Source organism: Lipotes vexillifer, unplaced genomic scaffold (assembly GCF_000442215.2).
Source record: "Lipotes vexillifer unplaced genomic scaffold, Lipotes_vexillifer_v1.1 scaffold1287, whole genome shotgun sequence".
Lineage (NCBI taxonomy): Eukaryota > Metazoa > Chordata > Mammalia > Artiodactyla > Lipotidae > Lipotes > Lipotes vexillifer.
The window spans coordinates 915,168-939,137 of NW_006775239.1; the positions used below are offsets into that span (position 1 = coordinate 915,168).

A 23,970-nucleotide genomic window follows, 5' to 3' on the forward strand; every position below is an offset into this window, starting at 1 on the left:
TAATACTCTACTCCAAGCAGCAATCATCTCTCACCCAAACCAAAACAATAATGAGGTAACTTATCTTCCTCCTTCCATTCTTTCCCTCCTTCAATCCATTCTCCAGACTAAAATCTGATTACTCTCCCCTCCTGATTGAATCACCTCAATTACTTTCCAGAGGACAAAATTCTATAAGCTGAACTACAACTTCGTCTCAAATCACTTTCCCCCTTCACTTTCAGCATTTCAATTACATTAGCCCTTAGTTCCTCATGTGCACAATGCACCCACCCTTACCCATCACATTGGTTTCCTGAGGCTACTGTAACAAACTAGCACAAACTGAGTAACAACAGAAATTTATGTCTCACATTTCTAGAAGCTAGAAGTCTGAAATCAAGGTGTTGGCAAGGGCCGTGCTCCCTCTGAAACCTATGAGGAAATTCTGCCTTGCCCCTTCCTAACTTCTCGTGGATTGCTGGCAGTCTTTGACATTCCATGGCATGTAGATACATCACTCAATCCTCCATCTTCATGTGGCAATCTCTGTGTGGTTCTCTGTTTCCAAAGTTCTCCTTTACACCTTATATTGAATTAGGGCCCATCATAATGACCTCATTTTAACTTGATTACCTATATAAAACTCTATTTCCACATAAGGTCACCTTCTGTGATATTGGGTGTTAGGACGTCAATGTACCTTTTTTAGGGGGACACAATTCAACCCATAAAAACCCACCATTAACACAGGAGTTTTTCACATGTTGTTTGTTCCCCCAGAAATCTTTGCAATGCTCACCCTTCTGCTACCTTGCCTAGTCACCCTTTCAAGTTTCAACCCAGAATACTTTTCTTAGGGAAGACTGATTCACAATCTAAATGTTTTCCCCAGTAAATGCACTCACACAGCCATAAACATTGCCTTTGTAACACTTATTATATTTGTAATTTTATGTTTATTGGTGAGATTATTTGATTAGTATCTATCTACTTCACTAGACTGTGAGTTCTCTGAAGGTCATTTTTTCTCATTGTTGTATTACTACAGTATCTGGGATACTACAGTAGACATCCAAGAAATGTTGGCTGAATGAATGAATAATAGATCAGACCAGAAATGACAAAAATGTCAGCTTGAAGTTTCAAAATTTCTACTTTCACTAAAGTGTTAGTTAGTGAGAATGTAAATTGACTGTTTCCATACAATCCAACTAAAACAATATTCTACCTGTCAGGAAATAATTTCTCTAACATTAAACTAATTGACAAAAAAATCAATAAGAAATTTGTAGTTTATTTTGAATTGTCCATGCTGTAGTAGCTGTACAAGACTCTAAACCTGCTCACGTCACTCAACTTCTCATTACAGTCTCAAAAAATCAGCTGTCTAAATATTCAAATAGCATTCATAAATTTCCAGGCAAGCTAAAAAGCAAAGTTTATGATAAGATTGAGAAATAGTCAGTTCAGTACAACAAAACTTATTGATAAGTACTGTGTCTGACTCTGGAAACACAATAAAGCAACAGTTCAATGTAATGAGAGAAATGCTATGGTGATTTATAGTCCATAGCAATGGGAACAGAAATGACCAATCACAATTATTGCCTTTACATATTTGACTTTCGTCTTTAATATTGCACATAAATGCTTTTGAATTTAGAGACAAGATGTGACTTCTGATTCTCTTCAAGGCTTCTACCTTATATATTTTTCTTTCTCTCCCACAATTCCTTACACGAGTGGTTATATTCAAAGCCATAATCTGTACCTATGTAGACTTTGAGGATTGGCAGAACTGGTTTAGAATTCCAATTCTTACCATTTGGGACATTTTAAAATAATTTACTTAATCTTTAAGCCTCAGTTTTCTTTTCTGTAAAATAGAGATAATATTAGTTGATTTATTGAATGTTTATGGATACTAAATGTATATATATATGTATATATATTGTGTGCAATAAGTTGTCTAGTCATGTTTAGCAATCAATATATGTTGCTATTATTATCTTTACCAACATAAGCATGAGAGGTGAATTTTAAACAGTTTTCAGTTTCAAACGTGTATTTTATTTTCTTTGTATGGTTCACTTTATTTCTCTAAACCAAGGTACCACTATTTTTTTCATATCTAACATTCACTTTTGCCTAACAGCTGTTGTCATACATAATAAATTAACAGTACTTCCTTTAAGTAAATTACAACTAAATTTAACATTATGAATAGTAGGTAGATAAGTTCCAATATGTCTACTGAAGATCTAATTCTGCCTAATAGTTACAAAAGCAAAGAGAAGTAAACAAGTTAATGAATTACCCTTATTTTGAAATAGTTACATTCATAAGATTAAATGTTTGGGGTGTAAGTAATACTCATTCTTTGATAAAAGTATTACCTCTGAAAAATTTTCATACATAAAAATATATTTGAGAAACACAAAATGGCCAATAGTAAAAATAATACAATTAAATAATGTGTTTTATTGATAGAAATGCCAAAATATAATTCATTTGGTGTATGTTATTTTCTACTCTGAGTATTAGCCATAATTTGGCAATTAGCCATTTTATCCAATTTAAATCTGGAATTTAATTCTCCCAGACATATTCTTACTATTTTACCAAGTGCATAAAGCTTGACTTCTGTTACCATATTCAAACAGTTTCTAATTTCTCAAAAAGTTGCACTCTAGGGCTTCCCTGGTGGCGGAGTGGTTGAGAGTCCGCCTGCCGATGCAGGGGGACACGGGTTCGTGCCCTGGTCCGGGAGGATCCCACCGCGGCTGGGCCCGTGAGCCATGGCCGTTGAGCCTGCGCGTCTGGAGCCTGTGCTCCGCAACGGGAGAGGCCCCAACAATGAGAGGCCCACGTACCGCCAAAAAAAAAAAAAAAAGTTGCACTCTAAAAATCATACATAAATATTTTAGAGCCTTAAATATATTTTCCTATAACAATTATGTTATATATAGTTACATAGATAAATACTATGGAAATCTATATGATACAGTATGAATTCAATTTTAGAGGTAATAGGAAAGCATAGCCTCAGTCAAACTTGATTTATTCATCCTTATCTAAACCCTGAACTTGTCTCTGGATGCTTTTAACTGGCTATGTTGACAATATCCTTCTGAGGAATTCCTCATTTTGTCAATCATGTAGACATTATCCATATTAGTTGTCTAGAATTTTCTTTTTAAAAAGTTAAACATACATAAGAAAAATGGAAGTCTTGGGGTACAGAATTCATATTTTTAAGCACTTGATACGCATCTTTCCAATTCCATCCAGCAGACATATGAGTTCTGATAATGTGTTAGGCACAACAGCAAATAATCAATACCTTTCACTTACATTATTTCTATTGATCGTTACTTCACCACTAAGAGAGGGGGGTTCTTATTTCTATTTTAAAAATAATGGAGTTCAAAAAGTTAAATAGGTGACAGGATAGGGTTTGAACCTTGATCTGCCTGATTCCTAAGACTATGCCATAATTATTCTATGCTGCCTTTATACAAGCAAAATCTTTTTCAGTTTGTTTACCAGAAGAGAGATAACCCTGGCCCTGGAAACACCTCTGAAACTCATTTTAAACTCCACTAACAAGATAGCCAACAAAATGGTTTTGTTTGTTTTTATATAGGTATATGGCCATTATTGATCCCTTGAAACCCAGACTGTCTGCCACTGCAACCAAGATTGTCATTGGAGGCATTTGGATTCTAGCATTTCTACTTGCCTTCCCTCAGTGTCTTTACTCCAAAACCAAAGTCATGCCGGGCCGTACTCTTTGCTATGTGCAATGGCCAGAAGGTCCCAAACAACATTTCACGTAAGTTAACACTCTATTATAATTTTCAACTAAATATATTGAACACTTAATGAACTACAGGTTGGGAGCAACAACTACATAGGTAAGCCATAGACATTTCCCTCAAGGGCTCACACATTACTTGGGAAAGAGACACGTAAAAATACTATACTACAATATGATATAGTCCATTCCTTTGTATAAGTTACAAAGGTTTCTAACTGGAAAAATGTGAAGACCTCTATGTGGGGTAGCTCTGGAGAGTTTCTGGAGGAACTGATAAGATCACTGGAAATGAAAGTGCAAAGGAAAGCCAGGTTGTTATCCACTGAGAAACGAGCCAGAAGGGAGGAACTGAAATCCAAAGGTGCAAATTGCTCTTTTAAGAAGCCTGGCTGAAGGGAAAGGAAGTCTTAGTAGGTTCTTGGTTGTGTTCCTTTGTTTTAGCATTAAAGAAACTTAAGCACTAGGTTAGAAAGGAAATAGGAATGCTATATGATAGAATTTGATATTTCATAATTTGAACCCACCTTAGGAAAAGCAAATGAAAAAAACATAATTGTTCAATTGTTTGCATTTTGGTTTTTATGCTGACCATTTTAATTTTATTTCAAAAAATTCTTATTTAGTGAACTATTTTTTCCTTTAAAAATAACAAATGACGCAAATACAGTGATCATCTTTTAAAGCAGCCATTTTATCAAACTCTGCTCTACTCAGAGTCCAGATTTTTAAAGAAAAACATTAAGAAGTACTTATTAAAGGAAAATCAGGCGGCAGTTATTGAACTGAGGACTGCATTCTATCCATTATATACTATTAATAATTCTTAGGTTGTATGATAACAAAATTAATTTAATCAAAATAATAAAATAAAATTATTTGTTGACTTAATTCCCCATTGACTTTAAGTTAATACTTAATAAGCTATCAGGGTAGAGAAGTCAAGAAGATTTACGATTCCCTTTACCAAAAACAAAAACAACTGGGACTGAGAAGACTAGCATGCCAAGCTCTTTAATTACTTTAAAGCCTTCATAAGACAGTAGAAGCCACCCAAAAGTTTATACAAATTCTAATTTGGTTATTATGTTATTGGTTGCCCTTCTAGTCCTCCCTAATTGCATCCTTATAATTTTTATTGAAAGCTATGAAATCCCAAAATTTAGTTATAATTTATAGTATAATAATTTTGATGTGACTAACACACCTGTATATTATTTACCAAATTTAATGATGCAATCAAATGTACCATGACTTTGGAAAAGTGCCAGTGTGACTCAGAGCATCTAGTCACGTTTTCTTCATTTGGTTGAAGAATGATTTATTTCAAATATGATTGATGTTGTAGGATATATGTAACAGTTTTACATAGGAGAAAATATGTCAATTGATCAGTTTAATATGTCCCATCTCTTTTCCTCCGATTATACATTTAATTAGGTTAGCTCAATGACTACCAAGCAGAGAAAAGGCATTCATCCTGAGCTTCTATGCAAGGGAGAACGTGTGTAGTTTAAATGAGCACTACAGTTCAGCTATAGTTTTCATACACGAAGTAAAGATTGACAAAGATCAACTGGTAGCATCGGGATGATTGTAAGTGACAATAGCATAGTATTGTGATGGATTTGTGAAATGAGGACTTAGAGAAAATGTGGGAATAATCTTTGGCATGTTCAATTATGACTTAAAATGGAATGAATTCAAAGTCTTACTATTTCATTCCAATACACTCTTCAGCATATATTTTTCTTATTTCTTACAGTTACCATATTATTGTTATTATACTGGTGTACTGTTTCCCATTGCTCATCATGGGTATCACATACACCATTGTTGGAATCACTCTCTGGGGAGGAGAGATCCCAGGGGACACCTGTGACAAGTATCATGAGCAGCTAAAGGCTAAAAGGAAGGTACTGTTTCATATAATTTATCCAGCATTTGTGTGAAGAGAAGGGAAAAAACCTAGCTATGGCATTTTAATATAATATGATGTGATGCTTGACTCCTACTTTTTTCCTGTTTTTTTCTTTTTATCAATTTTTAATTTTACTTTCCTTTTATCTTCTATAAGCCACTGGCCATGTACAATATCAGTCTGGGATATTGTTACTTCCTTAAAGAAAGACTTTTTATTACCTTTTGCAGAGTATTCTTAATTACACCATGTGAAACTTCTGAAATTTCACTGTAGGAGTCCCAGTGGGTTGTATTTCTGCAGCTCTAGCTATCTTTGTCCTTTATTGAACAGAATGCCTCTGACGTACTATACAGTCTTTCAGAAGTTTCATTTATCCCACATGCCGTGGAGCAAACCGTGTGCCACACTACTGAGCCTGTGCTCTAGAGCCCGCGAGCCACAGCTACTGAGCCCGTGTGCCACAACTACTGAAGCCCATGCACCTTGAACCTGTGCTCCACAACAAGAGAAGCCACTGCAATGAGAAGCCCGCGCACCACAATGAAGAGTAGCCCCCACTCGCCACAACTATAGAAAGCCTGCACACGGCAATGAAGACTCAACACAGCCAAAAATAAATAAATAAATAATAAATGTGTTTAAAAAAATGTATATTATCATCCAGGTATAAAACCAACATTTTAGTAGTAGATTTTCTAGGGAAATTAAAGTCAAAAACCATGAAATTATCTTTTTAAGTTTCTGTCATGTATAACATAATATTTCCCCAACAAAGAAAAATAAATATTGTAAGCACTTTTATATAGAAGATCCTAATTTTTTACCAGGTATTTTTCATTAAGATATTTTGAGAAAAGTTTGTATTTTGGCTGATAAATCAAAGAATACCATTAGAACACATCTGCTTTTTATACTTCTCAAATTATATAAATAGTTTAATTCATCAGGATATAATGAAAATTTATCCAACTGGGTATTTCAAAACCCCATTGTCTTAAAGGAAAATAACTAAAATCAAAACAAAGTCAAAAAACACCTAAAATTTATAACAGATATGAATAATATTATCATGAAATAATTCTAATTGAAGCAGTGAAGTGTAAAGAAAACTAATAGCTGTTCGTTCCCTCTCTCTAACTTCTACCCCACCGGGGATACAACTTGCAATCAGGTGTACCGCCTACCTCTAAGCTTTGCATTGATCGCAGATGTCACTTGCTTTGACTAAATCTTCTTCCTAAGTGGCAGTGGATAGGAATTATCTTGAAAAGTTTCTGTGTATTCCTTTCTAGTTTGCTACAGTACTTGAGAAGTGGAAGTGTTTATTCCTTTCGAAAAATATAAGAAAAGATAGCACTTTAGGAGGAAATATCTGCAGCCCTTTAGTGCGTGGCAATCACTTGAAAAGATTCCTCTATGGATTACCCGTTAATATTTCTCATGCTGCAATTACAGGTGCAGGGAAGATTGCAACCAAGTTTACACAATGTGGATTTCTCAAAGGAAAATTAAGTTTAGCATATGAAATCAATAACAAGTGCTACACCATCAACATAGAGAAATTTGTTGCATTTCTATACACTAATAGCAAACTATCAGAAAGAGAAATTAAGAAAACAATAACACTTACAATTGCATCAAAAAGAATAAAATATCTAGGAATAAGCTTAACCAAGGAGGTGAAACACCCATACAATGAAAACAATGAGACAGTGATGCAAGAAACTGAAGAAGACACAAATAAATGGAAAGATGTTTTGTGTTCATGGATTGGAAGAATTAATATTGTTAAAATGCGCATAGTACCTAAAGCAGTCTATAGATTCAATGCAATTCCTATCAAAATTCTAATAGCATTTTTCACAGAAATAGAATAATTATAAAATTTGTATGGAACCATATAAAAACACTGAATAGCCAAACCAATCTTGAGAAAGTAAAACCAAGCTGAAGGCAGCATGCGTCCTGATTTCAAACTATATTACAGTGCTATAGTAATTAAAACAGTATGGTATTGGCATAAAAACAAATGCATTTATTAATGGAACAACATAGAACCCAGAAAAGAACCCACACATATATGCTCAAGAAATTTACAACAAAGGAGCCAAGAATATACAATGGGGAAAGGACAGTCTCTTCAATAAATGGTGTTGGGAAAACTGGACAGCAACATATAAAAGAATGAACCTGGACCACTATCTTACAATTCTCAATACTTCAGAACATGCTCTTGTGAGAATAGTATCAATTATTGTCGATTTTATAAAATCACTCTTTATGCGGATAGATTAGATTAAATCAAACTCTTCTAGTGGTTTCATAATATGTTTGTTGTGTAAAATTTAGATGTAGCTGAAGTTTATTTATGTAAGTTGTAGAATGAGACTCCAGTATTATTTCCTAGATGTTTTCCTGTTATATCTACCTCCATTTATTGAGTAACCCATCTTTTTCAACACTAACTTAAAATGATACAATTATCATATTCTAAGTTCTCCAATGTGTTTGAGACTCAGTCTCCTTTCTACTCTGTTTTATCTGGCTGTTCATGCATTATCACCATACTGGTTAAGTTAATGAAGCTTTATATGTACTTTAATATCTGATAGGGCAACTCTTCACCTCTATTTACTCTTTTTTTCCCAGAATTTTCTCAGTGATTCTTGTTTATTTTTACATATAAAAATTCATAAAATCATTTTGTTTAGTTAAAAATGATTTTTTGTTTACAGAATTAGATTATATTTATTAACTTTGAGAGAATTGGAAAATACATATTCAGAGAAATATAGAATGGGTTGATGAATGGATAAACAAATGGCATTCTTTTATGTTACTCTTAGACAATTTAATGTAATGACTGGGAACAGAGACTCTTATTCAGTGTGCCAAGTTCAAATGCTGACTCTGGCACATACCTTGGGGAATATAGCCTATCTGAGCCTCAGAGAGGTTACAATCCCTATAAGCTGAAATGAAAGTAATAATAATGCATATACTATGTGGTTGTATAGGGATTAAATGAGGCAATACTTAAGTACTTCAAAAAGTGCCTGGCACATAGAACTGTTCTCAGTAAATGGTACCTGTTACTTTAGGCACTTTACTGTGAATATATATGCCAGTACTGTGAAGATAAGAAAGCATCATGTGGTAGAAAAGTAAAGAGGTATAAAACTGGCCATTTATCTTTTTAAACGTAATATTGACCTACATTTTACAGTGAGTCACAGTTTCTAAATAACTCTCACATGAATATTATTTAATTCTCACAGTACCTATGTGATGTTTTCTGGTTTTACATAAAAATGAAATTGAATCTCAAACTCACAAAATTAATATATAGCAGAACTTGAACTTGAATCCTGGACAAAAGTTTTTAGAGTTCTTTTAGAGAACTTGCTCAAAGGACCAGGTTTCAGAAGGATACTTTACGTTTGAGTATTTATATTATACAAGTTGTATTCTCATACATAGACTGTACTAATCTTCACAATATCCCCAGGAGGTAAGCCTGGTGGAAACTATTTTCTTCCATTTTTAACAAATCAGGAAACTCAAGCTCTTTTACCTTGCTTAAGTAGTTCTTAATGTAGACTTAAATAGTCTTAACTAGACTGTTTGTATAATTGAAATTTCACTTTTCTCAACAACAATATATCATTTAATATCCATTTACAATTCTTCAGTTTATAATTAAACCTCATTTAAAAATAAGTTCAAGTACTGTTAGAGTATACAAAAAAATAGAGGAGGAAAGAATAAGGTACTTTAAAATTAGGTGAGGTTAAATTAAAATGATGGTTGGTACTGTCCCTAAGAAATGTGGTGCATTTTATCACAGGTAAATTCCCAAATCTGTTGTAGACTACTGAACAAAAGAAGTGCTGTACTCACTATTGTCTCCTCAGTGCGTAGCATAATGATTTCTGGATGGTGAATTAATAAATAATTGAAAGAATAAAGTTTTGTGAATCAGCTGCATTCTCATTTTATACATAAGAAAATGCAGTGATTTGATGTGACTTGCTAAAGGTCAAAAATCTTTAAACAGAGAACTAGTTCTGGAAATTAGGCTTCCTGAGTTCCAACCTGATACTCTGCCCCTAGACCCAGCACACAGAGGAAAGATTTTAGTCTGAATCTTCAGGACAAAGTTCATGTCTTCAGGATTATATTATATCCTCAGGACCAAAAATGAGGTCTACTTATATATTGCTGAATAAATGAAACTGTTCTTGAACGTTTTCCATATTTTGTTAAATAAAAATATTTCTTAGTCCTGCCACTAGTAAAATGATATAGGACTCTCCCCATTATAGATTATTGATATAGTATTTACAGTAAACAAAAAATTCATGTTAGCAAAAAGAATTTACACGATGCATATACTTTTGTTTTTACAAGGGTTTTCTATATCAGTTTGCTAGACGTCAACACATGTATTTTGTGATCAATAAATGGGTGTTAATTATTGGTGATAATGATTATATTAATTAAAAAAAATTATTGTAGTATAGCTGCTTTACAATGTTGTGTTAGTTTCTGCTGTACAGCAAAGTGAATCAGTTATATATACACATATATCCACTCTTTTTCAGATTCCCTTCCCATTTAGGTCACCACAGAGCACTGAGTAGAGTTCCCTGTGCTATACAGTAGGTTATCATTACAGTAGGTTGTCCATTTTATATATAGTAGTGTATGTCAATCCCAATCTCGCAATTCATCCCACTCCCCTCACCCACCTTGGTAACCATAAGTTTGATTTCTACATCTGTGACTCTATTTCTGCTTTGCAAATAAGTTCATCTGTACCATTTTTTTAGATTCCACATATAAGCCACATTATGCGATATCTGTCTTTCTCTTTCTGACTTACTTCACTCTGTATGACAATCTCTGGGTCAATCCATGTCACTGCAAATGGCACTATTTCATTCCTTTTTATGGCTGAGTAATATTCCATAGTATATATGTACCACATCTTCTTTATCCATTCCTCTGTTGATGGACATTCAGGTTGTTCCATATCATGGCTATTGTAAATAGTGCTGCAATAAACATTGGGGTACATGTATCTTTTTGAATTATGGTTTTCTCTGGGTATATGCCCAGGAGTGGGATTACTGGGTCATATGGTAGTTCTATTTTTAGTTTTTTGAGGAAGCGCCATACTATTCTCCATAGTGGCAGTACCAATTTACATTCCCACCAACAGTGCAAGAGGGTTCCCTTTTCTCTACACCCTCTCCATCATTCATTATTTGTAGATTTTTTGATGACAGGTGTGAGGTGATACCTCATCATAGTTGTGATTTGTATTACTCTAGTAATGAGTGATCTTGAGCATCTTTTCATACATTTTTTGACCATCTGTATGTCTTCTTTGGAGAAATGTCTATTTAGATTTTCTGCCCATTGTTTGATTGGGTTGTTTGTTTTTGTGATATTGAGCTGCATGAGCTGTTTGTATATTTTGGAGATTAATCCCTTGTCAGTTACTTCATTTGCAAATATTTTCTCCCATTCTGAGGGTTGTCTTTTCATCTGGTTTATGGTTTCCTTTCTTGTTTACGGTTTCCTTTGTTGTGTAAAAATTTGAAGTTTAATTAGGCCCCATATTTTATTTTTGTTTTTAGTTTCATTACTTAGGAGGTGGATCAAAAAAGATCTTGCTGTGATTTATGTCAAAGAGTGTTCTGGCTATGTTTTCCTCTAAGCGTTTTATAGTATCCAGCCTTACATTTAGGTCTTTAATCCATTTTTAGTTTATTTTAGCATATGGTGTTAGGGAGTGTTCTAATTTCATTCTTTTGCACCTAGCTGTCCTGTTTTCCCAGCACCACTTATTGAAGAGACTGTCTTTTCTTGACTGTATATTCTTGCTTCCTTTGTCATGGATTAAGTATTCATAGCTGCATGGGTTTATCTCTGGACTTTCTATCCTGTTCCATTGATCTATATTTCTGTTTTTGTGCCAGTATCATACTGTTTTAATTACTGTAGCTTTGTAGTGTAGTCTCAAGTCAGGGAGCTTGATTCCTCCAGCTCCATTCTTCTTTTTCAAGATTGCTTTGGCTATTCAGGGTCTTTTGTGTTTCCAAACAAATTGCAAATTTTTTTGTTCTAATTCTGTGAAAAATGCCGTTGGTAATTTGATGCGGATTGTGTGGAATCTGTAGATTGCTTTGAGTAATATAGTCATTTCCACATTATTGATTCTTCCAATCCAAAAACATGGTATATCTCTCCATCTGTTTGTATCATCTTTGATTTCTTTCATCAGTATCTAATAGTTTTCTGAGTACAGTTCTTTTGCCTCCTTAGGTAGGTTTATTCCTAGGTATTTTATTCTTATTGATGTGATGGTAAATGGGATTGTTTCCTTAATTTCTCTTTCTGATCTTTTGTTGTTAGTATATAGTAATGCAAGAGATTTCTGTGTATAAATTTTGTATCCTGCAACTTTACCAAATTCCTTGATGAGTATTTTTCTGGTAGCATCTTTAAGATTTTCTATGTATGGTATCATGTCATCTGCAAACAGTGACAGTTTTAGTTCTTATTTTCCAGTTTGGATTCCTTTTATTTCTTTCTCTTCTCTGATAGCCATGGCTAGGACTTACAAAACTATGCCAAATAAAAGTGGTGAGCGGACATCCTTGTCTTGTTCCTGATCTTAGAGGAAATGCTTTCAGCTTTTCACCATTGGGTATGATGTTAGCTGTAGGGTTGTCACATATGGTCTTTATCATGTTGATGTAGGTTCCCTCTATGCCCACTTTCTGGAGAGTTTTAATCATAAATTGGTGTTAAAAGTTGTCAAAAGCTTTTTCTGCATTTACTAAGATGATAAATGGTTTTTATTCTTCAGTTTGTTAATGTGGTGTATCACATTGATTTGCATATATTGAAGAATCCTTGCATCCCTGGGATAAATCCCACTTGATCATGGTGTATGATCCTTTAAGTGTGTTGTTGGATTCTGTTTGCTAGTATTCTGTTGAGGATTTTTTTTTGTGGTACGCGGGCCTCTCACCGCTGTGGCCTCTCCCGTTGTGGAGCACAGGCTCCGGACGTGCCGGCTCAGCAGACATGGCTCACGGGTCAAGCCTCTCTGCGGCATGCGGGATCCTCCCAGACCAGGGCACGAACCCGCGCCCCCTGCATCGGCAGGCGAACTCTCAACCACTGCGCCACCAGGGAAGCCCTTGTTGAGGATTTTTGCATCTATGTTCATCCATGATATCGGCCTGTTATTTTCTTTTTTGTGATATCTTTGTCTGTTTTTGGTATCGGTGATGGTGGCCTTGTAGAATGAGCTTGGGAGTGTTCCTGCCTCTGCGATATTTGGAAGAGTTTCAGAAGGGTAGGTGTTAACTCTTCTCTAAATGTTTGATATAGAATTTGCCTGTGCAGCCGTCTGGTTCTGGGCTTTTGTTTGTTGGACGTTTTTAAATCACACTTTCAATTTGAGTACTTGTGACTGGTCTGTTCATATTTTCTATTTCTTTCTGGGTCAGTCTTGGAAGGTTGTTCCTTTCTAGGAATTTGTCCATTTCTCCATTTATTGGTGTATAGTTGCTTATAATAGTCTCTTATGATCTTTGTATTTCTGTGGTATCCATTGTAATTTCTCCTTTTTCATTTCTAATTTTGATTTGAAACCATTCCCTTTTTTTCTTGATGAGTCTGGCTAAAGATTTATCAATTTTGTTTATCTTCTCAAAGAACCAGCTTTCAGTTTCACTGATCTTTGCTACTGTTTTCTTTGTCTCTATTTCATTTATTTCTGCTCTGATCTTTATGATTTCTTTCCTTCTACTAACTTTGGGTTCTCTCTATTCTTCTTTTTCTAGTAGCTTTAGGTATAAGGTTAGGTCGTTTATTTGAGATTTTTCTTGTTTCTTAAGGTAAGATTGTATTGCTATAAACTTCCCTCTTGGAACTCTTTTTGCTGTGTCACACAGATCTAGGATCGATGGTTTCATTGTCATTTGTCTCTAGGTGTTTCTTGATTTCCTCTTTGATTTCCTCAGTGACCCACTGGTTATTTAATAACATATTGGTTAGCCTCCATGTGTTTGTGTCTTTTATAGATTGTTTCCTGTAATTGAGTTCTAACCTCAGAGCGTTGTGGTCAGACAAGGTGCTTGATATGATTTCAATTTTCTTAAATTTATCAAGGCTTGATCTGTGACCCAAGATGTGATCTATCCTGGAGAATGTTTCGTGTGCACTTGAGAAGAAAGTGTATTCTGCTGCTTTCAAATGGAATGCCCTGTAAATATCAGTTAAGTCTATTTGGTCTAATGTGTCATTTAAGGCTGTTTCCTTATTAATTTTCTGTCTGGATGATCTTTCCATTGGTGTAAGTGGGGTCTTAAAGTCCCCCACTATTATTGTGTTACTATTGACTTCCCCTTTTACAGCTGTTACCATTTGCCTTATATATTGAGGTGCTCCTATGCTGCATACATAAATATTTACAATTTAGTATCTTCTTCTTGTATTGATCCCTTGATCATTATGTAGTGACCTTCCTTGTCTCTTGTATCAGTCTTTATTTTCAAGTCTATTTTGTCTGATATGAATATTGCTACTCTGGCTTTCTTTTGATTTCCATTTGCATGGAATATCTTTTTCCATCCCTTCATTTTCAGTCTGTATGTATCCCTAGGTCTGAAGTGGGTTTCTTGTAGACAGCCTATATAGGGCCTTGTTTCTGTATCCATTCAGTCAGTCTAAGTCTTTTGGTTTGAGCATTTAATCCATTTACATTTAAGGTAATTATTGATATGTAGTTCTATTGCCAATTTCTTAATTGTTTTGGGTTTGTTTTTGTAGGTGTTTTTTCTTCCTTTCCTCTTTTGCTCTCTTTGCCTGTGATCTGATGACCATCTTTAGTGTTGTGTTTGGGCTGCTTTTTCTTTTTTGTGTGTGTATCTATTTTAGTTTTTTGGTTTGTGTTTTCCAGGAGGTTTTGATAAAGCAGTCTATATATATACAAGGTTGTTTTAAGTTGCTGGTCTCTTCGTTTCAAATGTAGTTCCCGTTTCCAACTTCTCTTCTCACTGTTGCTGATTTTAATATTATATTTTTTATGTATGATTTCCTGCCTTTACTGTATGTTTGCCTTTACCAGTTAGCTTTCCCATTTGTGATTTTCTTGTTTCTAGTTGTGGTCTCTTTGAAGTTTTTTTTTTCCCTGCCTAGAGAACTTCCTTTAGCATTTGTTGTAGGGCTGGTTTGGTGGTGCTGAATTCTCTTAGCTTTTGCTTGTCTGTAAAGCTTTTGATTTCTCCATTGAATCTGAATGAGAGCCTCGCTGTGTAGAGTGTTCTTGGTTGTATGCTTTTCCCTTTCATTACATTAAACATATCATGACACTCCCTCCCGGCTTATAGAGTTTGTGCTGAAAAGTCATCTGATAACCTTATGGGGATTACCTTGTATGTGATTTGTTGCTTTCCCTTGTTGTTTTTAATATTTTTTCTTTGCATTTAATTTTTGTTAGTTTGATGAATATGTATCTCGGCATGTTCCTTCTTGGGTTTATCCTGTATGGGACTCTCTGTGTTTCCTGGACTTGGGTGACTATTTCCTTTTCCACATTAGGGAAGTTTTCAACTATAATCTCTTCAAATATTTTCCCAGGCCCTTTCTCTTTCTCTTCTTCTTCTGGGACTGCTGTAATTCAAATGTTCTTGTGTTTGATGTTGTCGCAGAGGTCTCTGAGACTGTCCTTTTTTCTTTATTCTGTTCCATGGAAGTGATTTCCACCATTTTGCCTTCCAGCTCACTTATCCATACTTCTGCCTCAGTTATTCTGCTATTGATTCCTTCTAGAGTATTTTTCATTTCAGTTATTGTATTGTTCATCTCTGTTTGTTTGTTCTTTAGTTCCTCTAGGTCTTCATTAAACATTTGTTGCATCTTCTCAATCCATGCCTCCATTCTTTTTCCGAGATCTTGGATCATCTTTACTATCATTATTCTGAATTCTTTTTCAGGTCGATTGACTATCTCCTCTTCATTTAGTTGTTCTGTAGGTTTTTATCTTGCTCCTTCATCTGCAACTGATTTCTCTGTCATCTCATTTTGTCTAACTTTCTGTGTTTATGGTCTCCTTTCCACAGCCTGCAGGATCACAGTTCCTCTTGCTTCTGGTTTCTGCCCCCTGGTGGGTGAGCTGGATATTGAGCTGGGCCTCCCCTTTGCTCTGTGGTTGTCACTGCCCTGTCAGGGGTATGGTGTGCTCCCTAGTTGTTGAAGTAGAGGCCCTGAGATATGCTTCTTAGCTGTGTTTCTGATCTGTGATGCAAGGTAGGCAGGATTGAAGTACTCCCACTGGGAGAGAATCCTCTGAGTATTCCTCCTCTGGGGTTGTTCACCTGTGAGTGTGCTCTGTTGTGTCCCCTTTCATGCTTTGTGCAGGCTCATAAAGTACACTGTTGTTGGCACTGCTGTCAGTCCCACCTTAACCTTGGGTATGCTGGCAGATGGTCCTGGTGACTCACAGGTGTTGTTTTCACCAGGCCACCAGTGCAGATCTACTGAGGTCAGGTTCCAGGACTGCAGTAGTCATGCACCTGGACCTGCTGTGGGAGCTATTGAGGCAGCTCAGACTCTGGCCTGGCACAACACCTGCATGTACATGCCCACAAAGCCCACAGCTGCTAAAGCCAGACCTGTGTCAGCTGCAGGAACACTTGTTGTCTATTCAGATGTTCCACAGGCACTGACTTTAGGAAGTCACCAGTGGAGGTGTAACTCTGCGGTTTGCATAGCCATGAAGAGAGATTTCAGCTCTTCTTCCTTAGTTGTACAGCCCCTCCATGCATATACTTCTCATTGTAAAATTCCAAATTCCCTTAACATCAAACTGTGCTGAAAAAAAATGCCTCCTTCTTTCATAGAGGAAAATAACACTTCAGTGTTTTGCAAAACTAACTTTATCAACATCAAATATAAACCGCCTGGTCAAGAAAACAATTAATAGAGAGGTTAAGTTAAGAGAATGATGGAAAGCAGGGAGTATACTCTTAGGCTTAAGTGGTGCATATCTCCAAAACCGATTTACTAGCCCAGCAAATATTTCCACGAGCTTCCCATTCTACCCCAGGCCCTCAGCTGGTAACATCAGCTAAAAATATTTTTCCTAGAAACAAAAATCCTTTCTAAAATGCAAAGAATACATGAATAATCTCTTTCTTGACAGTTAGGACACAGGGGTTGATACAGTCAAGGGCTTCCTGGCACCAAGGAGGATTTCTGCTCTACTATAAAGATGCAAGTTTCCTGGCAAGTGAGACAGCTCTTTAATGAGGGTAGTGTTCCTCTCCACTTTATTCTAACAGGCTTAACCTTAAACAGAAAGAAAACCGAGGAAACTTTTTCTGTTTGTTCGACTTGAATATTTTACTTCTTTATCTCATCCCCAGTTGGCTGTTTGCCTTTGAGAGCCCTTCTATTTCCCCTTTCTCCTTTACTCCTCTTTCTTCATTCCTGCCTTAGAGGAGACAGTTCCTTTTGAAATTATTTTGCTGTTCCATCTTTACATAATCTTTGCAACAAGGGACAGTGCAGTCCTTAAAAGTGCCTAGAATGACACCTGTCTGCCCCCCACATAGTGCTCTATAAGTGATTCTGACTCTTGATTTTGTATGATCGCTAGTTCCCGATAACCTACTGTTTTCATTTACCATTATTAATGTGACCCAGATTTTAAGTAACTTCATGTATATCACTTTTTTTCATTTTCATGTATCCTGAATGACAAATGTAAATTTTGCTGAGGATTTTGTACATTAGCCCAAAGGGAGAATTTGCCTCTCAGAACATAAAACTCTTTTGGCATTTCTTTACAAGTCAGCTCCCAGGCAATTTTATGTGTCTCTCTCTCCCTCTCCACCTTTCCTTCTTGCAGCCTCTACTTGATCTATTTCTCTGCCTCAGGAAGCCTATTCACCCATTATTTTTCAAGACAAATCCAACACAGTTCCTATAATCCAAACTGTAGCACAGATCCTATGATTCAAATAATTCCAAACTTGCAATCCCCACCTACATCCGTTACCCTTCTCAGCAAACACAATATTCTCCATAGACCCAATTTCACCCTCCTTCAAGTCAGGAGAGGATTATAAATAGAAAACTAATGTTGTTGTTGTTATTGTTGTTTCTGTCACACCAGGCTGCACGTGAACCCTTTATGCACGTGATTCTCATTACTTGCTCCAAGTCTTTTCAGATGTCTTTCTGCTACTGTTTTCATTTTTATTTCACTTCTGAAAAGATTTCAGAGAGACTTTCACCTCTACTACTTTGCTTAAGTAGTAGATCCCCCAAAGGACTATGAATCTCTGTACTTCTATGTACTTCACGCAGTGTATTTCCAAACTTACGGATTTTTAAAATTAGTTGTATTTCTCCCAAACCTGTTTTTAACCTGTTTTTATTTGGAAATATTTAGATCGGTGAAATAATATACTGTAAATAGTTCTTACCTTTGGACTCTCAGATATTAGCGTCAGGTTATTTCTGCCTAATTATTTCATCATTCTCCAACATGATCTGAAATGAAAATTATATAAAGTCTCTGAAATAGAAATTCCTAAAGCCTTTTTCCATGGCCACCTAAGCCCAGATGAAAAGAATGATTTTCACTGACACCTTAAAGGAACACATACATGCCTCACATATTAAATCTGTAAAGGAAAAAAGCATCCTAAAAGAACTGAAAACAATGGACAGAATAGTAGTTGCAAAACCAAGGGAATAGGAACTCCAGTAATAATTAGAATAAACAACAGGTCCTTCAAATGCTACCCATGCTCATTCAAGTATTAGATAATAGTTCCCTTCATACACAGTGCCTCAAGGAAATTGAAAACTAATGACCGGTGACAATAAGTTTGTATGCCACATTTAATCCAGTTTGAACAAGAAAGGGTGTTCAATTTTAGACAAGGCTAGGCACTTTTAAGGACTGCACTGTCCCTTGTTGCAACTAGAAGCCACTTTTTCTTTCACTTGACTGAGAATACAAGCCAGGTCTCCATCATTACAATACCTGGAACATTACAATCTAACTTCTAGACATAAGATTTCATGAGGCATCTCCTGGAACATTTCATTATCAGACCACATATTTTCACTAGGAAGTATTCAGTACAGTGAGCACAAACTCCAGTGTTTTGAGGAAATAAATAAATCAGCTTACATTTACTTAAGGATCATCTGTAATACAATGAATGGGAGATCCTAGGCCTTACAATTCCATTTCTATTGCTCTCTTATCTTTTTCCTATAAGATATCTGAGAATTTAGGCAGCGTTGAGCACATGATTCAAAGGTAAAGGTGTATACCCATACCTTCTTCAAGTCTCTTAGCCTGAGATGGGAGGCATAGTTCAGGGACATTTTGCTGTAATGACCTCATTTCTTAATGTATATAAGGCATATCAATGGCTACTCTGTTATATTCTGTGATAACAAACCAAAAAATTTTGTTATAAGCAAAAGGGACTATTTTCCACACATGAATTTATTAATGGTATTTTAAAATTTTAGAGGAAAGTCACAGAATCTCTGTCTTTGGGTGATTTAACAGTACAGATCAGATTCTCATTTCTCTGAAATGGATCAGTTTTTTCATACAACTAAAGTACCAAGTTATACTAGTTGAGCGGGAAAAAGCTTATAGCTTTATTTATATTAACTTTAAGTAGTAGGAGAGAGAATTAATCTATTCATTTTGAATCCTTTATCCAAGAAAATTGTAGGTATACTCCAATTTGAGAGCAGGTAGATCTAGCAAATGACCTCACAACATTCTCATCGATCATTTTTCCCTACGATTCATTTTGATTAAAACTTTAATATGCACCTCATTTTATTTTTGTGTGATTCCCTAAAGCTGATGAATATCCTTTCCCAGTCACGTTGATACTGGTCTCTTCCAGGTCTGATTGTTCCTTACAACTGAGCTCCACGTTTTCACAACAACACAGCTCTTCTGCAGTATTATATTTGGATTCACTTCAATGCGGGGACGGGGGTTCAAGTGGCCACGGACTGCTGACTAGGCTCACTGTCTGCACACCTCATCCAGCTACTACTATCTTCCTCTGATCACTGTCTTCTTATGTTTTTCATCAATACACTACCTGTGTTCTAGATCCTGGGCACCTCCTTCTCAAGAGTAGTCATCCCTCAATTAAACCATCTCTCTTCTGAACCATGACCTCTTTCACTTCACTATAATTCTCTTCCAAAATGTAAGCACACTCACATCTCTTCCATCTTGTGTTGTTTACATTTGCTTTCTCCTCTTGTTTACCAATCTTTTGCTCCTCTTGTTAATGCTTTGTGACTTCCAATATGTCATTCTGCTGAAACTACCCTTGACAAAGATACCTGTGCCTTCTTTGTTGTAAATTCATTGGATACATTCAGTCCTTGATCAGATTGACACAGTAGATACCTTTTCATCACTCACCACTTGAGAAGCCTCTCCTTCCATGGAATTTGCCTCCTTTCTCTCTGCAGGATATTCCTCTTTAGTATCCTTTTCTGGCTTTTCTTCCTATACCACTTCAATGCTACTCTTTACCCTGGAGGCCCATTCTTCATATTTTTATAGCTTTCATATACAGTCTTATTTGGATAATTTCATCCACTCCCACGACATCAACATCTTTGAAAATTACTCCCAAATCGACATTAACATTATGCCCATATCTAGACTCCTCTTCTGAGGTTCAGGCTCTGAGCTCCAGATTAAAATTCTATTAACCATCTCTCGTCCCAACCCTATGTATAACAGACAGTTCAAAATAAGCGTGTCAAAATGATATAACTATCTTTGTCGAGACTTTGAAAGTCTTCTTCCCATTTCATAGAATATTACTAATATCCATAGAGTGACCAGAAAAAAGAAACTGGAAATAATCTGTAACATCTCTCTTTCTTCAACTGAAACTCAGTCAATGAAAAAAATCCTTCAAATTAACTCTAAAAGCACTCAAATATAAATATATATTTTTCTTTCCTAAGCTTCTGCTCTACTTTTGTTTAGACTACATAACTTCTTACCTAGATTAATATACTCATCAACTAATGATCCTCCTGCCTCCATTAAATCTGATTCAAGTAAAATCGATTCTACACTGCTTTCAAAGTAATCTCTCTAAAATCTAAATTTATTAATACTCTCCTTAAAATCCTTTAATGGTTTCTCTGGCCCTCCCTAATCTCACTTCAATCCATCTCTCTTACTTTATTCATCAGCATATCTTATATTATGCACTACATCCCCAGTCAGTCAAACTATTTGTAGTACTAGAGTGAGGTATAAGCTTCGCATAGTTTATTTGTGTGACTAGGACACTCTTCCCCCCCGTCTCCCACTCCTTTTCTGCTCCTCTCACCTGGGTATTTCCTATTTGTCTTCAAAGCTGTATCACAGGCACTTCTTCCTCTAGAAAGCCTCTTTGAAACTTCCACCCCCAATCTGCATTCAGTGTTTGTCCATGTGCTCCCATTACATCACACAGCAAACTCTAGCATGCAACTTACAACTTTACATAAGAAACATCCATTTGCTTAACTATCTCTTCCAACAAACTTTGCAAAGCTGAAGGGCTCAAGTGAATCATTACTTTAAAAATAATTATTATTACACATGAAAGCTTATACTTATTATGAAAGGCAGAATATTTCAAAATGAATGAAAGTTTTCTATTTCTTTGTTTGCTTATTTGTCTTAAACCATGACTCAAATGACTCACAGTCTTCTAATATTTATGACTCAAATAAAATATTAATATTAAAAGATCATGACTCATTTTGGCTCTCCAAATCTGGTTTTCATTTTTGATAAGGCATTGTACACCAATTCTCATGTTTTGTGAGTTGCTAGCAAAAATAGACTCTAGCCGGAAACAGAAGCAATTAATATGGACTCAGCACTTCAATGATTTTGCTAGTTTAGTGGTCCTAAAAAAGTATTTTTCTCTTCTAGTAGTAGTAGAAACAAAAGAAATGTCTTATTCTAGGAGTATAATCTTGGAAAGTGATGAGATACTGACAAAATGAATCAAGCATTATCAAGTACTTATCAAATATTTACATAGTCAGAATTGAAATGAAACATCTAATACTTTATTAAATTACTTCAGATATTGTTCTAAGATTTCCATCTGAATTTTTTACAGTTTTACAGTTTTCATATATCTCCTGAAATTCTCCATCTTTTAAGCCATCTGTTTCTGTAAATACTTTAACATATTTTTCATAGTTATTTAAAAACCTTACCTATTAATTGCAAAACCTACTGACTCATTTTTTCTTGATTATGGGTCACATTTTTATGTTTCTTTGCATGTACGACAATTTGGAGTTGTATACTGGGTATTGTGAGATATGATGTTAAGACTCAGGGTGCCATTCATCTGAAAAATGCTGTGCTCTCTCTGAGCAGGCAGTTAAGTTGCTGGTAGATCATTCAAATTTGCAGAGGTTTGGTACTTTGTTAGGATGAATCTATTTTAGTTTTGCCCTTGGTTTTAAGGTTAATTTCTTAATCCTAGGCATAGTATTTAATCTTAAGGCCTAGACCTTGTGGGAAAACCCAAGGTGTCTTCTGAGACTCTAGTTTGAAGAGACTCAAACTCTAAACTCTGTCTCTCTTATGAGGAGTAGCTGCTAAAATCTCTCCCCTCTTACAGCCTTTCAGCTGTTTTTCACCTCCTAAGATGCTCGTAGCCTTGTCTGGTGCATTGCAGGGGAAGCCAAGGAATTCGGAGAAGTTTATATATGTATGAATCTCACCCAGGTTATGTAGTCTCCAGTTTCAGCATACTTTTGACCACTCTCCAGTGTCATAAAACAGTTTTGTAGTTGTTATTGTAAGTTATACTTTTTCCAGAGCTTATAGTTGTTCTTAGGGAAAAAGATAGATAGATAGATGATAGATAGATAGATAGCTGGATAGATAGATAGATAGATAGATAGATATACATCTACATATACACACTCAAGTTACTCTGTATATATTATACACAATATACACTCTATATACTCTATATAGTATATACAAACTATACAATATGTTGATGTTTCTGATATTAGAAAGATCTTTATAATATATTCTGTCCTTTTTCTTTGGTTGTGTTTTTCATGTGTTGTAGTGACCCACAAATTTATACTAATGTTTCACTTATAATTCAGTAGTCTCCCAATAACCTCTCTAGGAGTTTCCTCTAGCACAAGTCACTAATTTCTGACATTACTGGTCTAACTGAACCCATAAAATTTAATTTTCTGGAACACCACCAATTTTCCTGACATATCATGAGGAGGACTTAAATTTGATGTTTTAAAATATATTTCTGGAATTGTTAGAGTAAACAATATTTCTCTTTCCCAGAAATTATTCATGCATCTAAAGGAGTAAATATATAGACAGGTTATTTTTATTTTTCTCAGATGAACTTTGCAAACAAATTGAGCTCTTAAATACCAATAAAATAGATACTGAGATTATATGCCTTGGATTAATTTTATGCTCTACTATTATAGCTAACAGTTAAATAGGCATTAGAGTCTAAGTATTTTTTAACTTTGTAAAAATATTTATGGTCTTTTTATTGTTCAATTAATATTTTATTAAATACATTTCAAGTTCTTAATTCTCCAGTTATAAAACTAAAATATAAATCAAGAACAAAACATTTATTATTCTTTTTCTTCCTCTGGTAATAATCTTATTCACTTTTTTCCTATAGGAAATATTTTCAAGGAACATCTGTTATGTTGTTATCTTATAGAAATATGCTGTGTTGAAGATGTGACAAAGCCATTGTGACTATAAAATGATTGGGCTTGTTATGTTTTAAGCTGTAATGGAAAACATGGAGTGATGCCATATCTCTCTATCTCTATCTCTATTTCTATTCACAATCACACAAACACACAAACTCAGATTAGCAAGAATTATGATTTTAAAAGAGCTGTTTTTAAAACTCCTAATGTTTGCATACCTTCTCCCACAAAATTTGATAGAAGACCTTGGCTCTCCAGTACCCAATTTTCATTTTACCCACTGTCCCCAAGCCCACCACCATAGCCTTCCACTGCCTTTATAAAAGCACGTTCATAACCAACTTAGGCCTCAGTACCAATAATTTAAAATATGCTTATAAGTTCGTCAGATCTTGGGAATGAAGTAAAAATG

General features: G+C 35.3%; 1 protein-coding gene across 1 annotated transcript in view; it reads left to right on the top strand.

Annotated features, from left to right (window-relative positions):
* The window catches only part of TACR3 (tachykinin receptor 3), a 64,620-nt gene that overhangs the window by 22,530 nt on the left and 18,120 nt on the right, over positions 1–23,970 (top strand). Inside the window, exons 2-3 of the mRNA XM_007449832.1 lie at positions 3,629–3,817; positions 5,565–5,715. Of these exons, the coding sequence (XP_007449894.1) occupies positions 3,629–3,817; positions 5,565–5,715 (340 nt within the window). The remainder of the gene's footprint in view (positions 1–3,628; positions 3,818–5,564; positions 5,716–23,970) is intronic.